Genomic DNA, 24,255 nt, shown 5'->3' with positions numbered 1-24,255 from the left:
GGCCACATCTGCAGTCCTCATGCCTCCTTGCAGCATGCCTAAGGCACGTTCACGCAGATGAGCAGGGACCCTGGGCATCTTGCTTTGGGTGTTTTTCAGAGTCAGTAGAAAGGCCTCTTTAGTGTCCTAAGTTTTCATAACTGTGACCTCAATTGCCTACCATCTGTAAGCTGTTAGTGTCTTAACGACAGTTCCACGGGTGCATGTTCATTCATTGTTTATGGTTCATTGAACAAGCATGGGAAACCTTGTTTAAACCCTTTACAATGAAGATCTGTGAAGTTATTTAGATTTTTATGAATTATCTTTGAAAGACAGGTTCCTGAAAAAGGGATGTTTCTTTTTTTGCTGACTTTAGATATATATTTTTTTTAAAGGCACACTTAGCCTACAAATCAACACATGCGAACTGTCTAGGTCAAATAGGGGACAGGCGTTGTGCCGTAAGCTGTTGCTTTATCTGTTTTTTGAAACCAGGTTTGCTGTTAATTTTGAGCAGTTCGAGATGGAACGGAGTTCCATGCAATAATAGCTCTATTTAATACTGTACACTTTCTTGAATTGGGGACTGTGAAAAGACCCCTGGTGGCATGTCTGGTGGGGTAAGCGTGTGTGTCAGAGCCGTGAGTAAGTTGACTATGCAAACAATTTGGGATGTAAAAACAAAATTCTCCCCAATTTCGTGATATCCAATTGGTAGTTACAGTCTTGGCCCTTCACTGCAACTCCCGTACGGACTCGGGAGAGGCAACGGTCGAGAGACATGCGTTCTCCGAGATACGACCCTGCCAAGCCGCAGTGCTTCTTAACACATTGGTCGCTTCACCCAGTAGCCAGCCGCACCAATGTGTCGGAAGAAACACCGTACAACTGGCGACCAAGGTCAGCGTGCATGCCCCTGGCCCGCCACAAAGAGTCGCTAGAGCACGATGGGACAAGGACATCCCAGTTGGCCAAACCCTCCCCTAACCAGGACGACGCTGGGCCAATTGACCGCCGCCTCATGGGTCTCCCGGTCGTCGGCCGGCTGCTACACAGCCCAGGATCGAACCCGGGTCTGTAGTGATGCTTCTATCACTGCAAGGCAGTGCCTTAGACCACTGCGCCACCCGGGAGGCCCACATTCATGTTTCTTATAAAAAGAAGAAGTGATGCAGTCAGTCTCTCCTCAACTCTTAATCAAGAGAGACTGGCATGCATAGTATTTATATCAGCCCTTTGAATGGCCAGACGGATGCCACTCCTCAGTAAGGCACGACAGCCCGCTTGTAGTTTGCCAAAAGGCACCTAAAGACTCTCAGACCATGAAAAACAAGATTCTCTGGTCTGATGAAACCAATGTTGAACTCTTTGGCCTGAATGCCAAGCGTCATGTCTGGAGAAAACCTGGCACCATCCCTACTGTGAAGCATGGTGGTGGCAGCATCATGCTGTGGGGATGTTTTTCAGCGGCAGCGACTGGAAGACTCGTCAGGATCGAGGGAAAGATGAACGGAGCAAAGTACAGAGAGATCCTTGATGAAAACCTGCTCCAGAGCGCTCAGTACCTTTCAATGAGGCGAAGGTTCACCTTCCAACAAGACAACGACCCTAAGCACACAGCCAAGACAACGCAGGAGTGGCTTTGGGACAAGTCTCTGAATGTCCTTGAGTGGCCCAGCCAGAGTCCGGACTTGAACCCGATCGAACATCTCTGGAGAGACCTGAAAATAGCTGCGCAGCGACGCTCCCCATCCAACTTGACAGAGCTTGAGAGGATCTGCAGAGAATTGGGGAAACTCCACAAATACAGGTGTGCCAAGCATGTAGCGTCATACCCAAGAAGACTCAATGATGTAATCGCTGCCAAGGGTGCTTCAACAATGTACTGAATAAAGTGTCTGAATACTTATGTAAATGTGATATTTCAGTTAATTTTTAATACATTTGCAAAAATGTCTAAAAAACAGTTTTTGCTTTGTCATTATGGAGTATTGTGTGTAGATTGATGTAGGGGGGGGGAAATGATTGAATCCATTTTAGAATAAGGCTGTAACGTAACAAAATGTGAAAAAAGTCAAGGGGTCTGAACACTTTCCGAATACTTTTCCCCATGCATCAAGTTATCGGGGTTGGGTTAAATGCGGAAGACACATTTCAGTTGAAGGCATTCAGTTGTACAGCTGACTAGGTATCCCCCTTTCCCCTTTTATCGTTGTATTTATTCATTGTGTTATTTTTCTCTCTGCATTGTTGGGCAGGGCCCATAAGTAAGCACTGTTAGTCTACACTTGTTATTTACAAAGCATGTGACAAATACAATTTTAATTGATATTCAAGATTCATTCTTGATTATCCATAATCACAGTAGCATCCAAGTGGTTAGATATTCATCAAAAAGAAAGGAGGACCAAGGCACTCTTCATATAATTAATTAAAATGCCTTCATTAGTATGGCATGTTCAATAGAAACAAAGTTTTTTTTAAACCGACGCGTTTCGGCTGCATGGCCTTCGTCAGGGAGTCCCTTCCTCTTTCTACTGGTTAGATATTCTTGTTTAGAAAAAAATAAAAATTTCGATTGGGCACAACATAATCTGAAACAAAAACAAACTGGAAATGCATCCAAAAAACATGACTACTTTAAAAGGGATTCTCCGGTACTTTTGTGTACATTTTAGCCAATAGTTCTGAAGTAGCATTCACAAGCCAAAACATTTCCCTGAAAATTGCATACTACACATTTGCAGATTTGTACACCACGTCATTGCTCTCTCTTGCTCTGCTGTGGGTGCATCATGTGCATCTTGCTAGCTGTCACTGATATGGTGAGGGGCTGAAGCTCATTGGTTGAACTTGAATTGCTAGGGGGCTGGCTCACGTGGAGGAAAATGCACATCTTCCAGAAAACTGTTGCTTTCAAAACTAAGGATTTCTTGGCTAATTGAGGTAAAACACTAATTCTGCTCATAGATTATGCATGTATGAACTACACGTCGACACGTCCAGTCAAAAGCGAGAAGTAAAAAAAAACACTTGGTCGCCAAAGTTCCGGAGCATATCTTTAATACACAAATGAATTTGTCCAAATACTTATGACACCTTGAAATGGGGGGGACGAGATAGATCAAATCCAAGTTTATTGGTCGCATACACAGTTTAGCAGATGTTATCGCAGGTACATCAAAATGCTTGTGTTACTGGCTCCTAACAGTGCTGTAAAAAATGTCATGCAAGTACACAAATAAGAAAAAATTTGAAACAAGAAATCACAAATGACAGGATGAATCCAGCGAACAACCCAAATAACACTATCAGTAATCCAAATACAATCTGTGTATATAAACCAAGATATATATACACACGAAGAATGTACATGTACAGCAGTAGATTTATTAGTGAACTATGTCAAGAATTCAGTTGATAAATACAATAAAATGCAATGCACAGTAGTAGATCTATTAGAATGAGCAATGTGAAGAATACAGTATATGAACACACAGGGTGAAAACAGTATAAAATAAATGTTCCAGTGTTTAATGTCTCTATATATATGGGACAGCAGCGTTGGCTGTGTGTGTGTATGTGTATCAGTGGCGGTCGGTGCCTTTTAAGATGAGGGAAGATTTTTATTTTATTTTTTTAAATGTGTGAGCATGTTCTTATTTCTATTACAACATATTGGATGACTGTCATTCATATTCCATTCACCTAGCTCAATGTAACATCGATAGGTTTAGGCTACTATATGATCCAAAATTTTTCCCTATTCCCATCATTAGGTTGCTACAACCTAGTCTATGGATGTAAGTTTACAAAGTAGGCGTACAGGTCAAGAGAAATTTGAGTAATCAAGGTGACAGACATTTAAACATACCGCTTTGCACACTCTTGCCTGCATCTAGCTGATCTAGGATGTGATCATTAGTCCAACAGTTGCAAAATAGTTTATACTTAACAAATTCAGGTATGTTTATTCCCATTTTGTTCAGTTTGCTTCTGTTTTAGATTTTTTTTTAAACAGAATTGCCAGAATGAATAGACCTGATCACAAGCAAACAGTTCAATTTCATAGCCGCCACATACAAACAGCATGAACCCTTTGATCATTGTATAATTCTTTCTCGCATCTACGCACTCTCCTCCTCTCACCTTTTCCCTTCACGTGTGGACATCAGCTGTCTGTGACCAGGCAAAAAAAACTTTCTAAGCCAAACCGTCATATCATAACAGCTAACCGCTACACACAGCCTACTTCGTTGTCACCATATTAGCTAGTCATAGTCAACATAGTTATTAGAAATAACGCGTTAGTAAACCCGCTACAATCATCCAGTACAATGTAGTCAGCAAGAAGTTTAGCACTTACACCGACAGGCCCGAGGGCAATATATTTATAAAACCTAAAGCTTACATTGGAAGAGTTCTAGTGTTGGGTAGCCATAGCCAGCTAACTAACATAGCATCCGTCACTGTTTCAGCCAGGCGTTTGAGTAGGCTAAACTAGCTAAGTAAGCAGGGGGACACACACACAAAAAAAACAATGAAAGAGCTAGCTCTTGCTCTCTTTTGCTTCTCCTTCATTTTTAAAGAAATTAATTTGTTTAAAACTGTTCAACTATTGTCTCTCTCTCTGAGTCTACTCACCACATTTTATGCACTGCAGTTGTAGCTTATGCTTTCAGTACTAGATTCCTTCTGATCCTTTGATTGGGTGGACAACATATCAGAGCTCTTGCAGCATGAACTGAGGTTGGTTGACTTCCTCTGGAAGTTGTCATAATTACTGTGTAAGTCGATGAAGGGGGTGAGAACCATGAGCCTCATAGGTTTTGTATTGAAGTCAATGTACTCAGAGGACGGAAAGTAGTAGTCCTCAGGCTACACCATTGTGTTGAGGCTTCTGTAGACCTTCATTGCAAAACAGTGTGTTTATATAAATAATTGCATGACGTGAATATATTTAGTATAGTTTTATCTAAAAAGGATTACCTTTGTGTGTTTTCTTTGTCTCTTACTTACTCCAGGAGTACTACTTACTACTCTAACTACAGGAGATGGTTGTTGGCTGATCAGCAGTCTGATGGCCTTGAGATACAAGCTGTTTTTCAGTATAGAGCCACATTTTTAAGTTTTAGCTTCACTATCCAAATAAATACACAGGGGAATCTTGTTGGACATTTTAATAAATATGATTTCCTTCAAATTCTTTATTTCAAAGGGTGCAAATCTGGCTTTGTGATGCAGGGTTGCCCTAAAGGGGAGAATTGTAACTAAGAATGTTGGCAATGAGATAAAGCAGGCTCAGATAAAGAGTTATTTGTGAAGTACATTGGAAACATAAATTGTTTTTGAATAATCAGGTTTGGCCACTCATTAAGCACAAGCTTCCAAATGAGAGTGAACCAATTCATTCTTCATCATGAGGTTTCTAAACGTCACATGATCAAGCTTCCTTTGAAAGGATATGAACCCGGTGTTTGGGAGGGGCTGCTACATTCATAAGCAGGAGAGTAGTACATTGAATCACAGCAGCCTGTTCACTGTGACTCCCTTCTCAAGGATGCAAGAGGAAACTAAAGCAAATCAGAAGACTTGGTACTGAAAAGGAAAACAAAAAAATAAAGTTAGACAACCCCAGAAAATACATTTTACATTTATTTCCACACATTCTCTGCTAAAAGAATGTGTGGACCTGTGGAACATAAACGGGATAAATCTGTTGGACTTTGACACATACAATATATATTGAAAAGTATGTGGACACCCCTTCAAATTAGAGGATTTGGCTATTTCAGCCACACCTGTTGCGGACAGGTGTATAAAATGGAGCACACAGTCATATCATGCAATCTCCATAGACAAACATTGACAGTAGAATGACCTTACTGAATAGCTCAGTGATGCTCACCCATCAAAATAAAAACATTTAGCATTTCACTGCTACATCATATTCAATCACATCACCCATATTTTGTTATTCTATTTTCTTATTATACAAAGCGAGGTCCATACAAAAATTGCTTGTTGAGATCGGTGTGGAAGAACTTGACTGGCTGCACAGAGCCCTGACTTCAACCCCATCGAACACCTTTGGGATGAATTGGAACGGCGACTTCTTATTATATAAAAATAAATAAAAACGGTGTGCTCAGAAGTCCATCTTCTTACCATGGCCAAGGGTGCTACAACTCTCTCTCTTCAGAGATATTAGTGGCCACATTTCCTGAGTATCCAACTTGAGAGCTGTAACACAAAGGTCGAGCACTGGTCACCATGCGTTTTTCTGGGTGACCAGGAGGGCAAACCTAGCGTGGAACTCAGACGTGTTTTGTGCTAACAAGCCACTCCTTGCCACATGTCATATGCCAAACGGTTTGCTATATGGCACGGAGTGGAATGTTATTGATACCAGGCTAGGCCAAACCCATTGGCCTCACCAATCCGCCACCCGTCTGGACCTCTTCAAAGACAGACACACCAACTAGCGCAATGTTTAAGAACACTAGAAGTTTTGACAAAATGGCCATTGCGTTTACTTTGCAGCTCCACTACTGTGGCTGGTGTGTGTATATTGATATTAAACACCAGAAAGCTTCGCAAATATAAAGCATGCAGCATTTAGCTGAAACGGCATTGGTGGCTATGACGGCAGTAAGAACTCAAAAGAACACATGAAACTGAGCAACAGTTGTTTTAGTGAGCAAAGAAAAGAGGGAGGAGCCATGACAGGAAACAAGCCTTGATTGGATGTTAGTTAATGAAATAAGAATTACTTACTGTGCTTTATATTTGTAGATTATAAATCCTATAATACAACCAATGACTAGAAAGAAAAAAGGAGAAGTTTGAATCCTTGAGGTATTATTTTGTTTAACATATTAAGTAGTTAATTTTTCCTTGGCATAGAGTTTAAAACCACAACATTCCTTCTCCTTTTCCTAATTGTGACCAACATGACAAAAAATAATGGGATGTCAACAGAAAGTGGTATTGTTATAGGTTTGTATGCCAGTAACAATAGCAAATTATTACAAATAACTTAATGTCTGTCCTGCAAGGTAAGGCTTGAACAGAATACTACCATGGTAATAAAAATCCATTGGTGAGCATACGTTAGAAAATGAAGGATTGGTAGAGCAACAAGTAAACATTGTTGCATGACGACTAGATTTGAAAACGTTTAACATAAAACCAAACAAATACTGCTTCTCCCGTTCGTCTTTATAAGATGGAATATAGTACAATTCTTGGAACTTGTTTTGGAGAAGATGGTACGACTTGATTTAACAGGTCACCACTGTTACTGTCATTATCCACACCACTTGTAATCTATATTGCAACTTACCAAGTACAGCTAGAACACTCCCTAATATTTTCCAAGTGTGGTCTGTAAGAGAAACAAACGAGGGAAGGAAGATACCATCATGAACTTGCAATGAAGATAAATCATCACTAAATAGCCTAAACACTGCTTGAACCATCAAAGAGAACATCGTACAACATGTACGGATGAGAGCTAACTGTTGTATCATCATATACAACACCAATAGATAGCAACTGGGTGACCGCTTACTTTTGGCCTCCGGGGGACCAGGTACGCGATCTGTAACACAAAGAAGCGATATTAAGGTTTGCGCACACACACACAATAAATACTTTACTTGAATCCAACAATCAAATGTACAAAAAAAAGGATCCAAACACTTCAAAAGGTCCCTGTAGGCACTCAAGGGTACAGGAAAAGCACCTCCTTCTCCAAACTGCTAGGCTTCCCAGGACCGCTGAAACAGAGCAGTACCTAGCCAACTGCTTTGCCCTAGTTGTCAGGCTCGCAATCTAGAGGCTACGCACGGCAAGCCTGTGTACGTGGCAGAGACTGCCAAATATCAACGCCACCAGCTTGCACCTACACCCATTTCCATTCATGTTGCGACAGTCGATGTTCATACTCAGAGAAATTCGTCCAGGTATCCCCGCCCACTAGATGGACTTGGGATGGGTCATGAATGCTCCAATGCTGCTGGTAGACTCGGCCACTGAATAGGAATTGTTTGAAAGCTGATTTTAGCGTTGTAACAAGCAAAAGAAATATCATCCAAAATGTGTCCAAAATATCATCCAACCTTTACTGCATTAACAATGGCAGTTGTTATGCTAGTAAATAATCATGTTTTACCACAGAGCTGCAGCTCTCATGTCTGGTCCTGGCGAGCATACACACACACAGTCTTGCACAGCTAACCTTGTGGAGATATACAATTCAGTCCCATTCAAAATCCTATTTTCCTAACCTGTACCCTTAACCCTAGCTCCTAACCCTAAACCCCCTACACATAGCATTTGACCTTTTGGGAACCAACTGTCCCCAGTTGGATCCCAAAACCAAAACACATTTTTGTTGGTTTACTATTATTGTGGGGACACACACACACACACACAGTAGAATGGCCTAACTGAAGAGCTCAGTGACTTTCAACGTGGTACAGTCATTGGAATGCCACCTTTCCAACAAATCAGTTCATCAAATCTCTGCCCTGATAGTGCTGCCCGGTCAACTGTACGTGCTGTTATTGTGAAGTGGGAACGTCTAGGACCAACAACGGCTCAGCCGCAAAGTGGTATGCCACACAAGCTCACAGAACGGGACCGCAGGGTGCTGAAGAGCGTAAAACCATCTGTCCTCGGTTGCAACACTCACTACCGAGTTCCAAACTGCCACTGGAAGTAACGTAAGCACAATAATTGTTTGTCGGGAGCTTCATGAAATGGGTTTCCATGGCCAAGCAGCCACACACAAGCCTAAGATCACCACGCGCAATGCCAAGTGTCGGCTGGAGTGGTGTAAAGCTCGCCACCATTGAACTCCGGAGAAGTGGAAAATAGTTCTCTGGAGTGATGAATCACGAATTTGGGTCTGGTGGATGCCAGGAGAACGCTGGTTGAGAGAATGCCAAGAGTGTGCCAAGCTGTCATCAAATATATTTGTTTAACACTTTTTTGGTTACTACATGATTCCATATGTGTTATTTCATAGTTTTGATGCCTTCACTATTATTCTACAATTTAGAAAATAATAAAGAACCCTGGAATGAGTAGGTGTGTCCAAACTTTAGACTGGTACTGTATACATGGAAGGCGAATGAGGACTTCTTTCACTAAGTTAGTTCTCTGCATCAGACAATATTGTACTTCTAGTTTTATGACAAGTGTGTGTGTGTGTGTGTGTGTGTGTGTGTGTGTGTGTGTGTGTGTGACAGAGAGAGGCTGGTAATTGTCAACAACCTCACGGTACGATATCGCAATACTTAGGTGCCGATACGATATGTATTGCGATTCTCAAGATTCCATAGGTATTGCGATTAGATACTGTGATTTCTATTGCGATTCAATGTTCCAAACATATTGTTCACCACATGTCTGCTGCAGAGGGACGCCAAAGCCATTACAAAATGAACGTTGAGCCGTCATTGAAATAAAAGTGCTGAAAACAAATTTGCTCCCATTTAAAAAGATGGAAAACAAGCTATGAAGGAGTTTGTGCAGGTTCAGCCAACTAGTGCAAAAATAACATTGCGATTTTGTCAAAAGGGGGTGTTTCTACATTCATGTGGATGCTACCATGACTACGGAAAATCCTGAATGAATCGTGAATAATGAGTGAAAAGGTTAAGACGCACAATGCTAACCTCCCGTTATTGTATCATTCCTCACAACTCATTCAGGATTATCCATATAATCAAGGTAGCATCCACATTAATGTAAAAGTGTTTAAAAACATATTCTTATTTACAATAAAAGTGACTCCAAAATGACACAATACATTATTTACCATTAATTTCTATTGGGCACTAAATAATCTGAAACACAACCAAAACAAACAGCAAATGCATCCAACAAATAAATGTGCAGAGTCACAAGCTTGATGTAGTCTTTTCGTGCTATGAATATGGGACCAAATACTTTACTTTTTACTACTTTAATATACCTAAGAGAATTTGTCCCAAATAGTTTTGGTCCCCTAAAATGGGTGGACTATGTACAAAAAGCCTGCACTTTAACTGCATAGATATTGTATCATTTCAAAACCAAAACAACAAAAATGTTCACCATCCCAATACTTTTGTAGCTCACTGTAAAATTAGATTAGGATTGTGCCAAGCAGTATCAAAATATACTCTACCTTGGTTTGTGGTTTTCTTTGTAGCAGTGGTAGTAGCTGTTGTGGTAGTAGCTGTTGTGGTAGTAGCTGTTGTGGTAGTAGTAGTAGTAGTAGTAGTAGTAGTATTAGTAGGGGGCTTTGTTGTAGTCGGAAGGGCTATAAAGGCATGTAATTGAATTAGGCCAATAACTATTCTTGTCCAGTCTGTCACATCAATTTACTGTTGTTATCCCTCCACATACCATAATGTCTTATCAAAATAGTCTCAATATGTTTATATAAGATAGGGTCAATTCAAAAAGTCTGTTTGCTGACATATTGGTCTTCTGGTCCTAAACACCAAATGACGCACAAAATATCTAAGTTAAAATATAGGCTAAAGTGTGTTAAATAACAAACACCGAAACAAATCTTACCTTTGCATGTGGGAATAGAAGCTGACCAGCCTTCTATTTCACATGTCAGACTGGCCTCTCCCGTCATCTCATATCCATCGTTGCACTTATACGTCACAAAAGACTTGTGCTTGTAGGGGGGCGATCGACCTTGAATCCTAACGCCATTCTCAACAACAGGAGCAGGACATAAAACCACTGCAGATGTAAACAAAGAGATGTTTATTCTCTATGGTTGTGAAGTAAAGGTGGCCCAAGTCAATTATTTTTTGGTTTTAGGCTACTTGAAGCAATATAAACACAATGTTGTTATAACCACCTATTTATGTATATTATGCAACTAATCTATTCAATAAATAGGCTAGATTTTTGTGTTGCATCATGATTTTAAGTGTATAGTACACATTAGGGCAGGGCTGCCCAAACCTCTTCCTGGAAATCTACTGTCCTGTAGGTATTCAGTCCAACCCTAATTTAGCATATCTGACTCAGCTAGTTAAGGTCTTGTTGAGCAGCTAATAAGTAGAACCAGGTGTGTTAAATTAGGGTTGGACTGAAAACCCACAGGATGGTAGATCTCCAGGAAGATGGTTGGGCAGCCCTGCATTAGGGTGTCCACTGTTCAGACCACTCCTTAGGCTGTCTCATGGACATCTGTGCCATCAGGCTTGATACTGTGATATTTATACACTTATTTTATCATCTGGACCGTGACCTTGCTCATGATTGTGTAGTGGACAGGACTGGGTAGGTTCATTTCTAAATGTAATCCGTTACCTGTCCAAAATTGTAATCAGTTACATAACCTTTGACTTACTCAAACGCAGTAATGTAATCTGATTACTTTCCCCTTAAGAGGCATTAGGAGTAGACAAAGGATTCATCAAACGCATTTGGGGTGTCATCATAGTGGTCTCTGACTTGTGGTCAGACTCGCTCAGGTGGAACAAACTTAAATTGCTCTGTTTTTCAAAGCTGAATTGAATGTCATTGAGAAAACAGAAAGGTGTTGAATCCTTTCTGAAGTCAAATAATCCAAGAAGTAATCTAGTTTTCAAAAGTATCTGTAATCTGATTACAATATCTTATCAGTGTGAACAGTTCATACGAACAGTTCTATGTTTTGTTAACAACCATAATTGTGACTGTTTAAAACAGAAGGGGGTACAAAGGCAAGCTTTCAACGTACTTTTACACTCAGGTGGAGCTGGCTGGAATTCTCCGTCCTTTTCACAGACTATGGATTTAGTTCCAACCAGAGTGAATTCCTTCTCACAGCTATATTCCACAACACTTCTATAGCTGTACTCGTCTTCAGGTGGGATAACAGGTCCACCGTTGACAATGGTGGGGGGCTTTCCACACTTCACCACTGCAGAGTAGAACACAACAGCATGAACAGTTTTGATCTAGGCACAAGCGTAGAACTGTTACAGTTATTGTTATTTTCACTTGACATGCTCCTTCAGATGACTAACCTTCACATACAGGAACTCTGCCATCCCAGCCTCCAACCAAACAGTTCCTTACACCGCTGCCCACAAGTGTATAGCTGAAAAAGTGAATGATTAGACAGTATTTGGAGCATTCATTTTAGGATAGCAAGGGTTACAACAGAGACAACTCTGATCTCAAGCAAGATAGTAAAGGAAGATCATAGGCTAAACATTAAACATTTCCTTCAGCTTTTAGGGAGGGGAAGTTTGATTAAGGCCTACCTGGAAATCATAAAATTAGGCCTACAAATGAACAGCTTTGTGAAGCATGACAGTTGACATGTTAAAGCACTTAGTTCAGCCCATGAAGATAGACTCATCATGGACATTGCTAATAAGGGCTTCCAGCATTTTAAAATAGCCAACTGGGTGGGGATTGCTATGAGTTGGGAGCCCAGTGAAGAAGAATAAAAATGGACAACTTTAAAACGTAGGGGTCACAGATGCTATAATGGCACAGATACAAAGATGAGTGCACTCTCTATGGATCAGCCCTATGAGAGACACAGAGAGACAGAGACAGAGAGACAGAGAGATATGAGGCAAATAGCCTTGCACTGACCCAGTGTCACAGAAAGCAACAGCCCTGGCGCCAAACAGAACCCCCGAGAGATTATATCGGCCGTTTAGCACTTCTCCTGGTGAGCCACACGACCTTACTGAAACAACCATAAAGAAAAATAGTCATGTACGGAGGAAATGTAGGCTAGCCTGACCTGTTTTGTGCCAACATCCCACTCCTTGCCACTCTGTTTCATATGCCAAACATGACATGGAGTGGCAAGGAGTGGAATGTTGAAACAAAACAGGTCCAGATTCCAGGCTAGGCTACTTTTTCAGTGAGTTTTATGAATGGGCAATGAATATATCAAGTTGTGAGTGGGTGGGTAAAAACTGTTTAGTGAAGAGCATGAGCTGGTGCATACCCAAAAGAGTTAGAGGAGGTGCTGACTAACGGTGAGTAAACTATAGGATATAAAAATAAATGAGAGAGTTGCACACTGTATACACAAGCTCCCAGTAATTTATTGGGTAAACCACCAACTTTCTGCATCACTGTGCCTTCTTCAGGGTAATATCATGAATGCTTGAACCAGCTTATATAAACAACCAGTGCAATTAATGCAACCATTGACTAGTGAGGAATATGTCATAGTAATTAGGGTGGTGAGGATGAAAAAGTTACTGTTAAAATACAATAGTTTACAGCATGTTAAATATATTAGGCTATTGTTTTCATCATATTACAACATGATTAGATATTGTACATACTATTAACATGAAAATGCATTTTACTATTTCATATATATATATATATATATATATATATTTGTTTCCAATTAATTTAATCTTAGTTACATGCAATCCTTTGGTTCAAACGCAATGCATAATAAGCATCTCTACCAGGAAACATCTGGCTGCACGCTGATAAGCTGTGGAAAGAACATGTTCATTTAGCAGACCTGGTCATAAAGGGGGACTTGTTTATAAAAAAAGGGCCTGAGGTCCAAATCAACATTCAGACCACTAGTATTTTTGTATAGGAGATCCAGGAGGCCTCCCTCTGTAGTAGTAGGGTCTCAATGTTACCGCCTCTCCTTTGTAGGATAACATGCTCGATACCTTTTTGTATTTGATGAAAGAGATAGGATGGTTAGCTTCAACAGAGTGGGCTGCTACTGGGTAGTCAGTGTTCTTACACCTGATTGAGCTGTGGTGTTCGGCTATGCCTTGTTTTAATTTTTTCCCCCCTTTGTCCTACATGGGTTTTCCCACATGGACAGGTGGGGAGGTGGATTCCTCCATGTGTCTTGCATGAGATGACACCACTAACAGGGATGTTTTTATTATGACACACCTCACTATTGTCACTGGTTGCACAAACAGTTTGTCTATATAACCTGAGGTGCGTTCAGTTCGCTTGAACGGTTGCTACATTGCAGAACGGTTTGTGCTGAACATCACGTTTCCCCAAATCGCTCTGGAACAGACTTCGAGGTACATTTGCTCCCGTGTGGCGAGGTGTGGCTTGAAGCAATGAGTGACGTATTTAAAAAGGACAGAGCCACGATGACAAGGCTCCCCAACCCCTCCACGTTTTTCAACAGGTCGTTCCGTACAGCACCGTTTCCGTTTAATTGAACGCTCCAGAATGTAAACATTTACTGAACGCAGCCCTGGTTCAAGCATTCATGATATTACCCTGAAGAAGGCACAGTGATACTGAAACATTGGTGGTTTACCCAATAAATAACTGGTAGCTTATATAGAGTGGGAGACTATTTATTTTTATTACTAAAAACATTTACAGGAATATGGCCGAACTTTTTAGCACAATAAAAAAATACAATTATTGGAATTACATTCGCATGTCAGTATCACTGTACTCCACACGCCAGCAGTACAGGTGACTGATCGAGACCCTCCTGCACTGACATATCCAGTTGCACACTCAAAAGTTGCTTTTGTTCCATCTCCAAATGTCTCTTGAGTTGATGTAAGAACCATGTTTGACCCTTCTAACGGTATGGGTTTGGAGCAGTCTTGACCTGAAAACAAAGGAGACAAAATTGAATGACCAAGGTGGCCAAATACTGGAGACAACACCTTCAAAACCCACATTGTCTCACGTCAGATGGCCTCATTCTAACCCGACACGCAGTTGCCAGGAGCCATGTGTCTAACTAAACGTGGAACTCATGGTGCTTTCAAGACAACTCAGACACTCGAAGGGTTAACATTTACGTACCTGTTTTGCGTAAAGCTTCCCATTGGTCGATTCTGATATTTTCCAAGTGGGAAGCTCTGAGCTCATTTTTCTACAGTGGGTTTCCAAGTCGAAAATGTTAGTTGAGCTGTCTTGAAAGCAGCATCTCTTAAAATTGAGATTTTGCTCATTCTCCAAACACTAGTTCTTAGTTTTGAAAATCACGCAGATATAAAGCACTGGTTACCAGAGACGGAAGTGGAAGCGAGACACCCCACTCTGTTTTTTTCTGGTTCAATTAAAGGCAAATTAACTAATTAGATCAGACTCAGTTACTAGTGCATTGGTGTCTATAGGAGACCCACCCCGTTAAGTAGACCCGAATTTTTCCCCAAATGTAAACAGCCTGAGTGAACCATCTTTGCTGGCTCCTACGGAAAGACATGCTTGATCAGCTCCTCTTGCCCCAGCTAGCAGCCTTGTGCTAGCTTGTTTGAATGGTCATGACGGGAGCTAGTTTGCCAGCTTGTTGATGAAGTTGTATGCCACTAAAGATACGGGACTGTTCTAAGAAATCACCATGCATCTGACTGACAACTGGCACTGTCTCACTACTATGTAACATTTGGCCAACGCGATGACGTCGCAGCTAGAACCGTCAGCTGTGCTGCAGAATTCGGCACACTAATCAGAACATGAACTATAATGAAAACTAATGTGTGTTATTCGATAGAATTTCAGTACACTATCAGTGTAGACGGCCGTCGCGCAATCTGACGTGAGCCAACGCTTCAAACCATAGATGGTATAAGCAAAGACAGTACAGTATGAAGATATACAGGCTGTACCACAACCGGTCGGGTTTGGGAGTGCCATAGTGCGGCGCACAATTGGCCCAGCGTCGTCCGGGTTTGGCCGGTGTAGGCCGTCATTGTAAGTTGTTCTTAACTGACTTGCAAAGTTAAATAAAAGGTTTTTTAAAAAAAAAATGCTATGTCATGGCAACGTTATCTAGCATAGCTCACGCGAAGAAACGCGTCGTCTGGTCTACCAGTCGTGTCGCACTGAACTGCGCATGTCGTCAACTGAAAAGGCACTCCTATTCCATATAAAATTGGTCTTAACAAAAAAAAATTACGTGTCAGTGTCACACGGTTGTAGTAATGACAGGCTCAGCTATATAAAGACATTGGCTCGAATCTAGGTTGCCTTTCGAATTTTTCACTTCAGACTTGCCAAATTTCTAACCCGGTCGAGAAGGGCGTAATTGCGGCTCGCAAGTAAGGGCGTTCCTGCATGTGGGCATTTCTGTACGAACTCCTCTTTATACTTCTATTGGGGGTGCTCCAGTACATAACGTTGGATGCCAACCACTGATGAACCCTGCAGAAGAAGCTAGCTAGGACACCAGGAGACACTGGCCGTGTCCGAATACCCATATTTGCTTCCTAAAATAGGCCACTTGAGTATGCGAAAGAAGAAAGTTTAATTTTATAAAACTATTTTATATTTGAGATTCTTCAAAGTAACCACTCTTTGCCTTGATGACAGCTTTGCACCCACTTGGTATTCTCTCAACCAGCTTCACCTGGAATGCTTTTCCAACAGTCTTGAAGGAGTTCCCACATATGCTGAGCACTTGTTGGCTTTTCCTTCACTCTGTAGTCTAACTCATCCCAAACCATCTCTATTGGGTTGAGGTCAGATGAATGTGGAGGCCAAGTCATCTGATACAGTCTCCATTACTCTCCTTGGTCAAATAACCCTTACACAGCCTGGAGGTGTGTTTGGGGTCATTGTCCTGTTGAAAAACAAATGGATAGTTCCACTAAGCTTGCCTAGTTAAATAAAGGTTAAAGAAAATAAAGAAAATAAGCGCAAACGAGATGGGATGGCGTGTCGCTGCAGAATGCTGTGGTAGCCATGCTGTTTAAGTGTCCCTTGAATTCTAAATAAATCACAGACCGTGTCACCCGCAAAGCACGCCCACCATGCTTCATGGTGGGAAACACACATGCAAAGATCATCCGTTCACCTACTCTGCGTCTCACAAAGACACGGCAGTTGGAACCAAAAATCTCAAATTTGGACTCAGACGGTCTGAGTCAGACCAAAGGACAGATTTCAACCGGTTTTATGTCCATTGCGCGTGTTTCTTTATTGGTGTCCTTTAACAGTGGTTTCTTTGCAGCAATTCGACCATGAAGGACTGATTCATGCAGTCTCCTCTGAACAGTTGATGTTGAGATGTGTCTGTTACTTGAACTCTGTGAAGCATTTATTTGGGCTGCAATTTGAGGCTGGTAACTAATGAACATGTCCTCTGTAGCAGAGGTAACTCTGGGTCTTCCTTTCCTGTGGCGGTCCTCATGAGAGCCAGTTTCATCATAGCGCTTGATGGTTTTTACGACTGCACTTGAAGAAACATTTTAAGTTCTTGATATTTTGCGGAATGACTGACCTTCATGTCTTAAAGTAATGATGGACTGTCGTTTCTCTTTGCTTATCTGAGCTGTTCTTGCCATAATATGGACTTGGTCTTTTACCAAATAGGTCTATCTTCTGTATACCACAGCTACCTTGTCACAACACAACTGATTGGCTCAAACGCATTAAGAAAATACATTTCACAAAATGAACAAGGCACACCTGTTAATTGAAATGCATTTCAGGTGACTACCCCATGAAGCTGGTTGAGAGAATGCCAAGAGTGTGCAAAGCTGTCATCAAGGCAAAGGGTGGCTATTTGAAGAATCTCAAACATAAAAAGAAATTGGTTACATGATTCCATATGTGTTATTTCATAGTTTTGATGTCTTCACTATTCATTTACAATGTAGAAAATAATACAAATAAAGAAACCCCATTGAATGCATAGGTGTTCTAAAACTTGAGTGGTACTGAACACCTAAAATAACATTGCAGGACTGTGGTTGGGTTCAGGACCAGTTCTTGTGGTAGCGTGTGGGAGTCGGACAGAAAGCCAGAGGAGCGAAACTGGGCTGACATTCTGCACATTTTCTCATCAATGAAACATCTGATCAATACATTTTTATGTTCCCAAAACTATAATCTGTTACGAACACATTGTACTAAATTTGATAGACTTGAAGCTTTGCCAAAGTTGAAAAAAAATGACATTGTTTAGAAGGAGTGCAAGGTTGAATTGAGTTTGTGCACAGATACACTTCACAGAGGAGGCGTTCCGTAACGGAAATATACAAATACATGCTATAATGAGCCAATAGGATCTCGCTAGCTCGTGCTTGGCTTTGCCCACTATGCTTCCTTTGCTCCCATTGTAAACGACACAGATAGGTATTGATAACTAACCCCAAAAAACGTTGTCACAAACGCATTGCGCCTCTAGGTTTGAAAACTGTGGTATAAGCAAAAACAGTACAGTATGAAGATATGCTAAAACTGCTTCTCCAATAGCAATAGACCCAGTCGGTATTAGATATATCATTATGACCCTGCGTGCCTGTGGGGAAGACAACCTGTGGTTACCCCATCGGCTTACTGCAGACTTTCAAAAACAATTTTCTTGTAGACTGCTTGTTTTAGTCAATTACAAAAGAACATTTAAGAATAGTACAACATGTCTAAAGATGTTCAACATTGCCTTCTCACTACTAAAAACATAATATTATGGGGATTACATCATGCCCCTTTTCATGACAATGCTAAGAGCCAATTGAGTGAGTGCTAGCTAGCTAGTGGAATATTCCCATAGAAAAAAAAGATTGCCGTTTTGAAACTGCAGTAAAAGTGCAGTGGACTGTACCAAGACTGCCAACTTATTTTGTAAGGGTTAAGCTAGCCAAGTTAAGCTAGCTAAACGTCTTAGCTGTGATTAAATGTTTTACACACACACACAGCATTCAGATCCCTTTACTTTTTCCACATGTTGTTACGTTACAGCCTTATTCTAAAATTGATTAAATATGTGTTTTGCCTAATCAATCCACATCCCATAATGACAGTGAAAACAGGTTTAGAAAATTTTGCAAATGTATAAAAAATTAAACAGAAATACCTTGGTTTACATTTCAGACCCTTTGCTAAGAGACTATAAATTGAGCTCAGGTGCATACTGTTTCCATTGATCATCATTGAGATGTTTCTACAACTTGATTGGAGTCCACCTGTGGTAAATTTAATTGATTGGACATGATTTGGAAAGGCACACACCTGTCTATATAAAAAGGTCCCACAGTTGACAGTGCATGTCAGAGCAAAGACCAAGCAGTGAGGTTGAAGGAATTGTCTGTAGAGCTCCGAGACAGGATTGTGTCGAGGCACAGATCTGGGAAAGGGTACCAAAACATTTCTGCAGCATTGAAGGTCCCCAAGAACACAGTGGACTCCATCATTCTTAAATGGAAGAAGTTCTGAACCACCAAGACTCTTCCTAGAGCTGGCCGCCCGGCCAAACTGAGCAAACGGGGTTGAAGGGCCTTGGTCAGGGAGGTGACCAAGAATCCGATGGACACTGACAGCTCCTGAGGTCCTCTTTGGAGATGGGAGAACCTTCCAGAAGGACAACAATCTCTGCAGCACTCCACCAATCAGGCCTTTATGGTAGTGGCCAGAAGGAAGCCAATCCTCAGTGAAAGGCACATGACAGCCCACTTGGAGTTTGCCAAAAGGGACCTAAAAGGACTCTGACCATGAAAAACAAGATTCTCTGGTCTGATGAAACAAAAATGTAAAACTTTGGCTGGAATGCCAAGCGTCACATCTGGAGGAAACCTGGCACTATCCCTATGGTGAAGCATGGTGGTGGCAGCATCATGCTGTGTCAATGTTTTTCAGCGGCAGGGACTGGGAGACTAGTCAGGTTTGAGGGAAAGATGAATGGAGTAAAGTACAGAGAGCCTAGACGAAAACCTGCTCCAGAGCGCTCAGGATCTCAGACTGGGGCGAAGGTTCACCTTCCAACAGGACAACGACCCTAAGCACACAGCCAAGACAACGCAGGAGTGGCTGCGGGACAAGTCTGGATGTCCTTGTGGCCCAGCCAAAGCCTGAACAAGATCGAACAGCTCTTGAGAGACCTGAAAATATCTGTGCAGCGACGCTCCACACCTAACCTGACAGAGCTTGAGAGGATCTGCAGAGAAGAATGGGAGAAACTCCCCAAGTACAAGTATGCCAAGCTTGTAATGTCATACCCAAGAAGACGCCAGGCTGTATTCGCTACCAAAAGTGCTTCAACAAAGTACTGAGTAAAGTGTCGGAATACTAAAAATTTGCACAAACCTGTTTTGCTTTGTCGTCATTGTAAATAAGAATTTGTTAACTAACTTGCCTGGTTAAATATATATATTTAAATACATTATGGGGTATTGTGTGTAGATTGGGGGGGGGGACGATTTAATCTATTTTAGAAAAAGGTTAAACTAACAAAATGTGGGAAAAGTAACGGGGATATGCACTGTATGTGTATCCTACTTGAACACAGCGTCCCCACATATCCCACTCCAAATAGCCTGAAGCCACTGGCTTCTTTTCACACTGAGGTAAAGTTGGTTTTATAATCGCACATTCGACATTCAACGGATATTCGCCAAAAGCCATTTGACAATCAATAACTAATTCACCGCTTGTCACAAAATCAAACTAGATATGACTTATTCTATAAATGTCTAGCATAGTTTTACAACCTTTGTTTTGAGAAGAAATTCAAGCTGACTTGATAGAAATACATAACTATGGCATCTATAAAATGCCATTTAAACGGTATAAATCAATAACGTTTTCACTGACAATCAAACAAGGTATGATTTATTCTATAAATGTCTAGTGTACTTTTACAACCTTTGCTTGGAGTAGAAATTCCAGTTTTGATAAATACATAAAATCTCAAATATTGCTTTTAAAGACAGAAAAAAATCTATAACTAATTCAGTGATTCACAGAAAAGTGAAAATATGCATTTATTTGCAATAACTTTAAAGAAATGTTAATTTCAAGTGCAATTTGTTCTATATGAAGTTGTACAATGTTTACAATCTTACATTGTATGCCAAATCAATGTTTGCATTTTTAGTGCAACACATTTTAAAGTAGTTGCAAGGCACAACAGTCATTTATTCATGTCTCTATTTTAACAGGAAAGAGGACCCTTCCAATCATCTTCTACTTTGGCTTTGTTGAAGTCCTTCTTCGTCATCTCCAGACAAGCTGAACGGTACCATCTCCTGAGGTAATAGATTCAACTGTTCAACACTTAAAGCCAAATATTTTATACCCTGGGTATTTCCTTTGCATCTGGAACAGCGTGAATTCAAAACTGATGATGAAACTGGGAAAGGAGCTAGACTGTTCACGTTATGTCCAGTTGGAGTTTATTACAGTCACTACACGTTTTGGAACTTTTCTGACTTACAAAAGACCATCAGACTGTGCTGTCATTTTGCACATTCTAAAGTTCTAACAGTAACAGAATACCTGAATACTTCTCTGCATGCTTTAGTGTCTAGCAAGCCAAGACCACGGGACTTGGTGTATGTAGGAGCAATTTATTTTTGTGAATAGGGTGGTGAACCTAATAAAGTGGCGAGTCTAGAGATCACAAACAACTCCTTTTGAGCAGTGTCTGTCTGTTATACGTTTGATCAATGGGTATAATGGTAAATCTGATCCAAGGTCCTCATAGGCTCACTTGGATATTTAGAGTTGGAGGTAAAGAAAAAAAGATGAAACTAGGACATTAAAACACTGGCAGAATTCTTTCATCTACATAAAATATGTCTTTTAAAGTATAAATACCTTTCTAAGACCACTGTCTTTCTGGATGTTTTAAAAGGTTTGCAAATAGTTCTTTCTGCAAGGAATGTGAATCGAAAGGGATATGGTAATACCTATGTAGGTGACGTAGTTTCTCTACTGGTATAATGGGTATAAATGTGTGGTAGTTGCACACCTCCCTGCTGAATTATGTAGAGCTGATTTGGGCCAGTAGATTTTTTGTGGGGTCAGTTTGCGCTGTTCTGTGAAGGGAGTAGTACACAGCGTTGTACGACATCTTCAGTTTCTTGGCAATTTCTCGCATGGAATAGCCTTCATTTCTCGGAACAAGAATAGACTGACGAGTTTCGGAAGAAGTGCTTTGTTTCTGGCCATTTTGAGCCTGTAATCGAACCCACAAATGCTGATGCTCCAGATACTCAAATGGTCTAAAAGCCAGTTTTATTGCTTTTTTAAATCAGAACAACAGTTTAAATGTGCTAACATAATTGCAAAGGGTTTTCTAATGATCAATGAGCCTTTTAAAATGATAAACTTGGATTAGCTAACACAACGTGCCATTGGAACACAGGAGTGATGGTTGCTGATAACGGGCCTCTGTACGCCTATGTAGACATTCCATTAAAACTCAGCTGTATCGAGCTACAATAGTCATTTACAACATTAGCAATGTCTACACTGTATTTCTGATCAATTTGATGTTATTTTAAAGGGACTTTATGTTGTTGCTTTTCTTTCACAAACAAGGACATTTCTAAGTGACCCCAAACTTTTGAACTGTAGTGTATGTTATGGTTCACTCTTAGTTTTCCTTATCGCCACTGTGGAATGTCCATGTTGATCCTATTGGTTGTCTTGGTCCTCTTAATCCACCAACCGGTCTTCTTTGTTAGTCAGGCCTGACCCCTTCATCCTGTAGTTTTTTTCCTGTAATCTAATTTAATATAACTTAAGATGCCAAATGTTATGGCCAGGCCCCTTCTAATAGGGTATAACAGACTCGTTAGAACTTTGACCACATGCCCTCTAGACAGACTACATGCCCTCTATCAAAAACTGTCCTGTTTACACAAAACAAAAGGTTGTAAAAGTATGCTAGACACTTATAGAATAAATCATACCTAGTTTGATTTTTCTGTAATAATCTGTGAAAACGTTATTGATGTATATAGCTTTAAAATTTGCATTTTATAGACGGTATGTATTTCTATCAAATCAGAACTCAAAACAAAGGTTGTAAAAGTATGCTAGACATTTATAGAATAAATCCTACATAGTTTGATGTTTGTGACAAACGGTGAATTAGTTAATGATTTATACAGCTTTAATTGCATTTTAAAGATTTGCATTTCCATCAAATCAAAACTGGAATTTTTATTCAAAACAGGTTGTTTGTAAAATCTCCTTTATAGACTAAACCATATCTATTTTTATGTTTGTGACAATCAATGAATTAGTTATTGATTTTTACCATTTAAAATGGATTTTGGCTAATGTATGTTGAATGTCCGAATCTAAAAACAACTTTACCTCGAGTCTTTCCATTGGCTCTATTTCCCTGCATGGAAGCATTGCAAACCATCGGTTGCGATTTTTGACCTGGCTTCATGTACTCCTGAACAACACTGCAGCCTATCGACATGTTGTGTTATTTCTGTATAACAAAAATAAATAATCGACGACCAAGTTGCCGATTTTACAATGGGGGTCAATAGGAAACTAATGTTGGTTTCCCCCAATTTGTATCCCAACTTTTCTCATTACCTTCTCAAACCCTGGCCTGGTCTATTTGACAAGCGTTCCCGGAAGTCTCGGAGTGTTGCGCCTCTGGGTTTAGAAACTATGTGGTACACGCTTCAAACCAATGAATGAAAACATGCACTCGGAGAAATAGAGTTCTGCTTCTAGATGACCCTACCTTGAACAGTGAGAACCATGAAGGCAAGGTGGACCATCCAGATTGTCAAGGACCAACAGACGTCTTTAGAGGGCTGCATGACGTCTTCGTTTCCTGTAACGAGCAGCAGCAGCATACGGTTTCCTGGATTGGTTGGTTTGCTTGATAATCTGTACTGTAAAGTTTGATCCCCTCTTATACGGATTAATTTTTCTCAATATCCACTTGTTGTAATCACACTGTGTTCATAATAAAATACAGGCACAACTAAGTTAGCTAGCCGGTACTAGAGACTGCGAGCTAGCTAGCATGCCTAATTAACGTTAGCTAGCTACTGTGTTTGCGTACATCGCACTTTCTTCTATAACAATGTCCAATAATGATCAGTTATAGTATTAGGAAAACTCATAGTCTTACCTTATTGTTCAAGTAGTCTAGCTACAACTTCTTCAACTGGTAACTCTGTCTGCCTGTTTCGCAACAGCAAATTCACGTTTATTTTGCGAACTTCCTGGATGGCAGCGGTCTTGAAGCTAGTGAGAATCATGGAATTTGCGGTTTGCCTTCAAAATAAAAGTTCTCCATGTAAACTAATCCAAAGAGTGGAATAATGGCATATTTGGACTAAATAATGCTAAACAAGGTTGTAATGGTGTTACATAACTTAAAAATAAAATACAATAATTAATTATATTTACAATAAATACAAACAGTCGAAATCCCACTGTGGATGTATTAGATCAGGGGTCTCAATTTGTCTATCACTGTGTGTAGCCAATTGATGTGATAACCATCTTGAGGGATGACAGAAATACTTTCCCAGAAACCTTCTCAATTAAACGTTAACTGCAAAGTAGGTTTAA

At 40.5% G+C, this 24,255-nt stretch overlaps 1 protein-coding gene across 12 annotated transcripts; it reads right to left on the bottom strand.

The window, feature by feature from the left end:
* Positions 1 to 3,102: 3,102 nt before the first annotated feature.
* On the bottom strand, positions 3,103 to 23,943 carry LOC139542372 (membrane cofactor protein-like). 12 transcript variants are annotated; one of them, XM_071347727.1, is made up of 14 exons: positions 23,810 to 23,937; positions 23,414 to 23,567; positions 14,396 to 14,581; positions 12,595 to 12,691; positions 12,015 to 12,088; positions 11,726 to 11,908; positions 10,558 to 10,734; positions 10,244 to 10,297; positions 10,163 to 10,213; positions 7,556 to 7,585; positions 7,328 to 7,369; positions 6,760 to 6,805; positions 6,151 to 6,225; positions 3,103 to 5,580 (listed from the first exon to the last, which is right to left on the bottom strand). In XM_071347727.1, exons 2-13 carry the CDS (start codon positions 23,526 to 23,528, stop codon positions 6,165 to 6,167), a joined length of 1,116 nt encoding a protein of 371 aa, XP_071203828.1. In that variant the 5' UTR covers positions 23,529 to 23,567; positions 23,810 to 23,937; the 3' UTR covers positions 3,103 to 5,580; positions 6,151 to 6,164. The 12 variants fall into 12 exon arrangements, with proteins under 12 accessions (XP_071203828.1, XP_071203830.1, XP_071203827.1 ...); XM_071347729.1 differs by having other exon boundaries at positions 10,163 to 10,297; positions 23,414 to 23,506; positions 23,810 to 23,943; XM_071347726.1 differs by having other exon boundaries at positions 10,163 to 10,297; positions 23,810 to 23,936.
* Between the last annotated feature and the right edge of the window lie 312 nt (positions 23,944 to 24,255).

Source organism: Salvelinus alpinus, chromosome 17 (assembly GCF_045679555.1).
Source record: "Salvelinus alpinus chromosome 17, SLU_Salpinus.1, whole genome shotgun sequence".
Lineage (NCBI taxonomy): Eukaryota > Metazoa > Chordata > Actinopteri > Salmoniformes > Salmonidae > Salvelinus > Salvelinus alpinus.
Note: the sequence above shows the minus strand (reverse complement) of the source record. Positions and strands in the feature narration are given on the sequence as shown.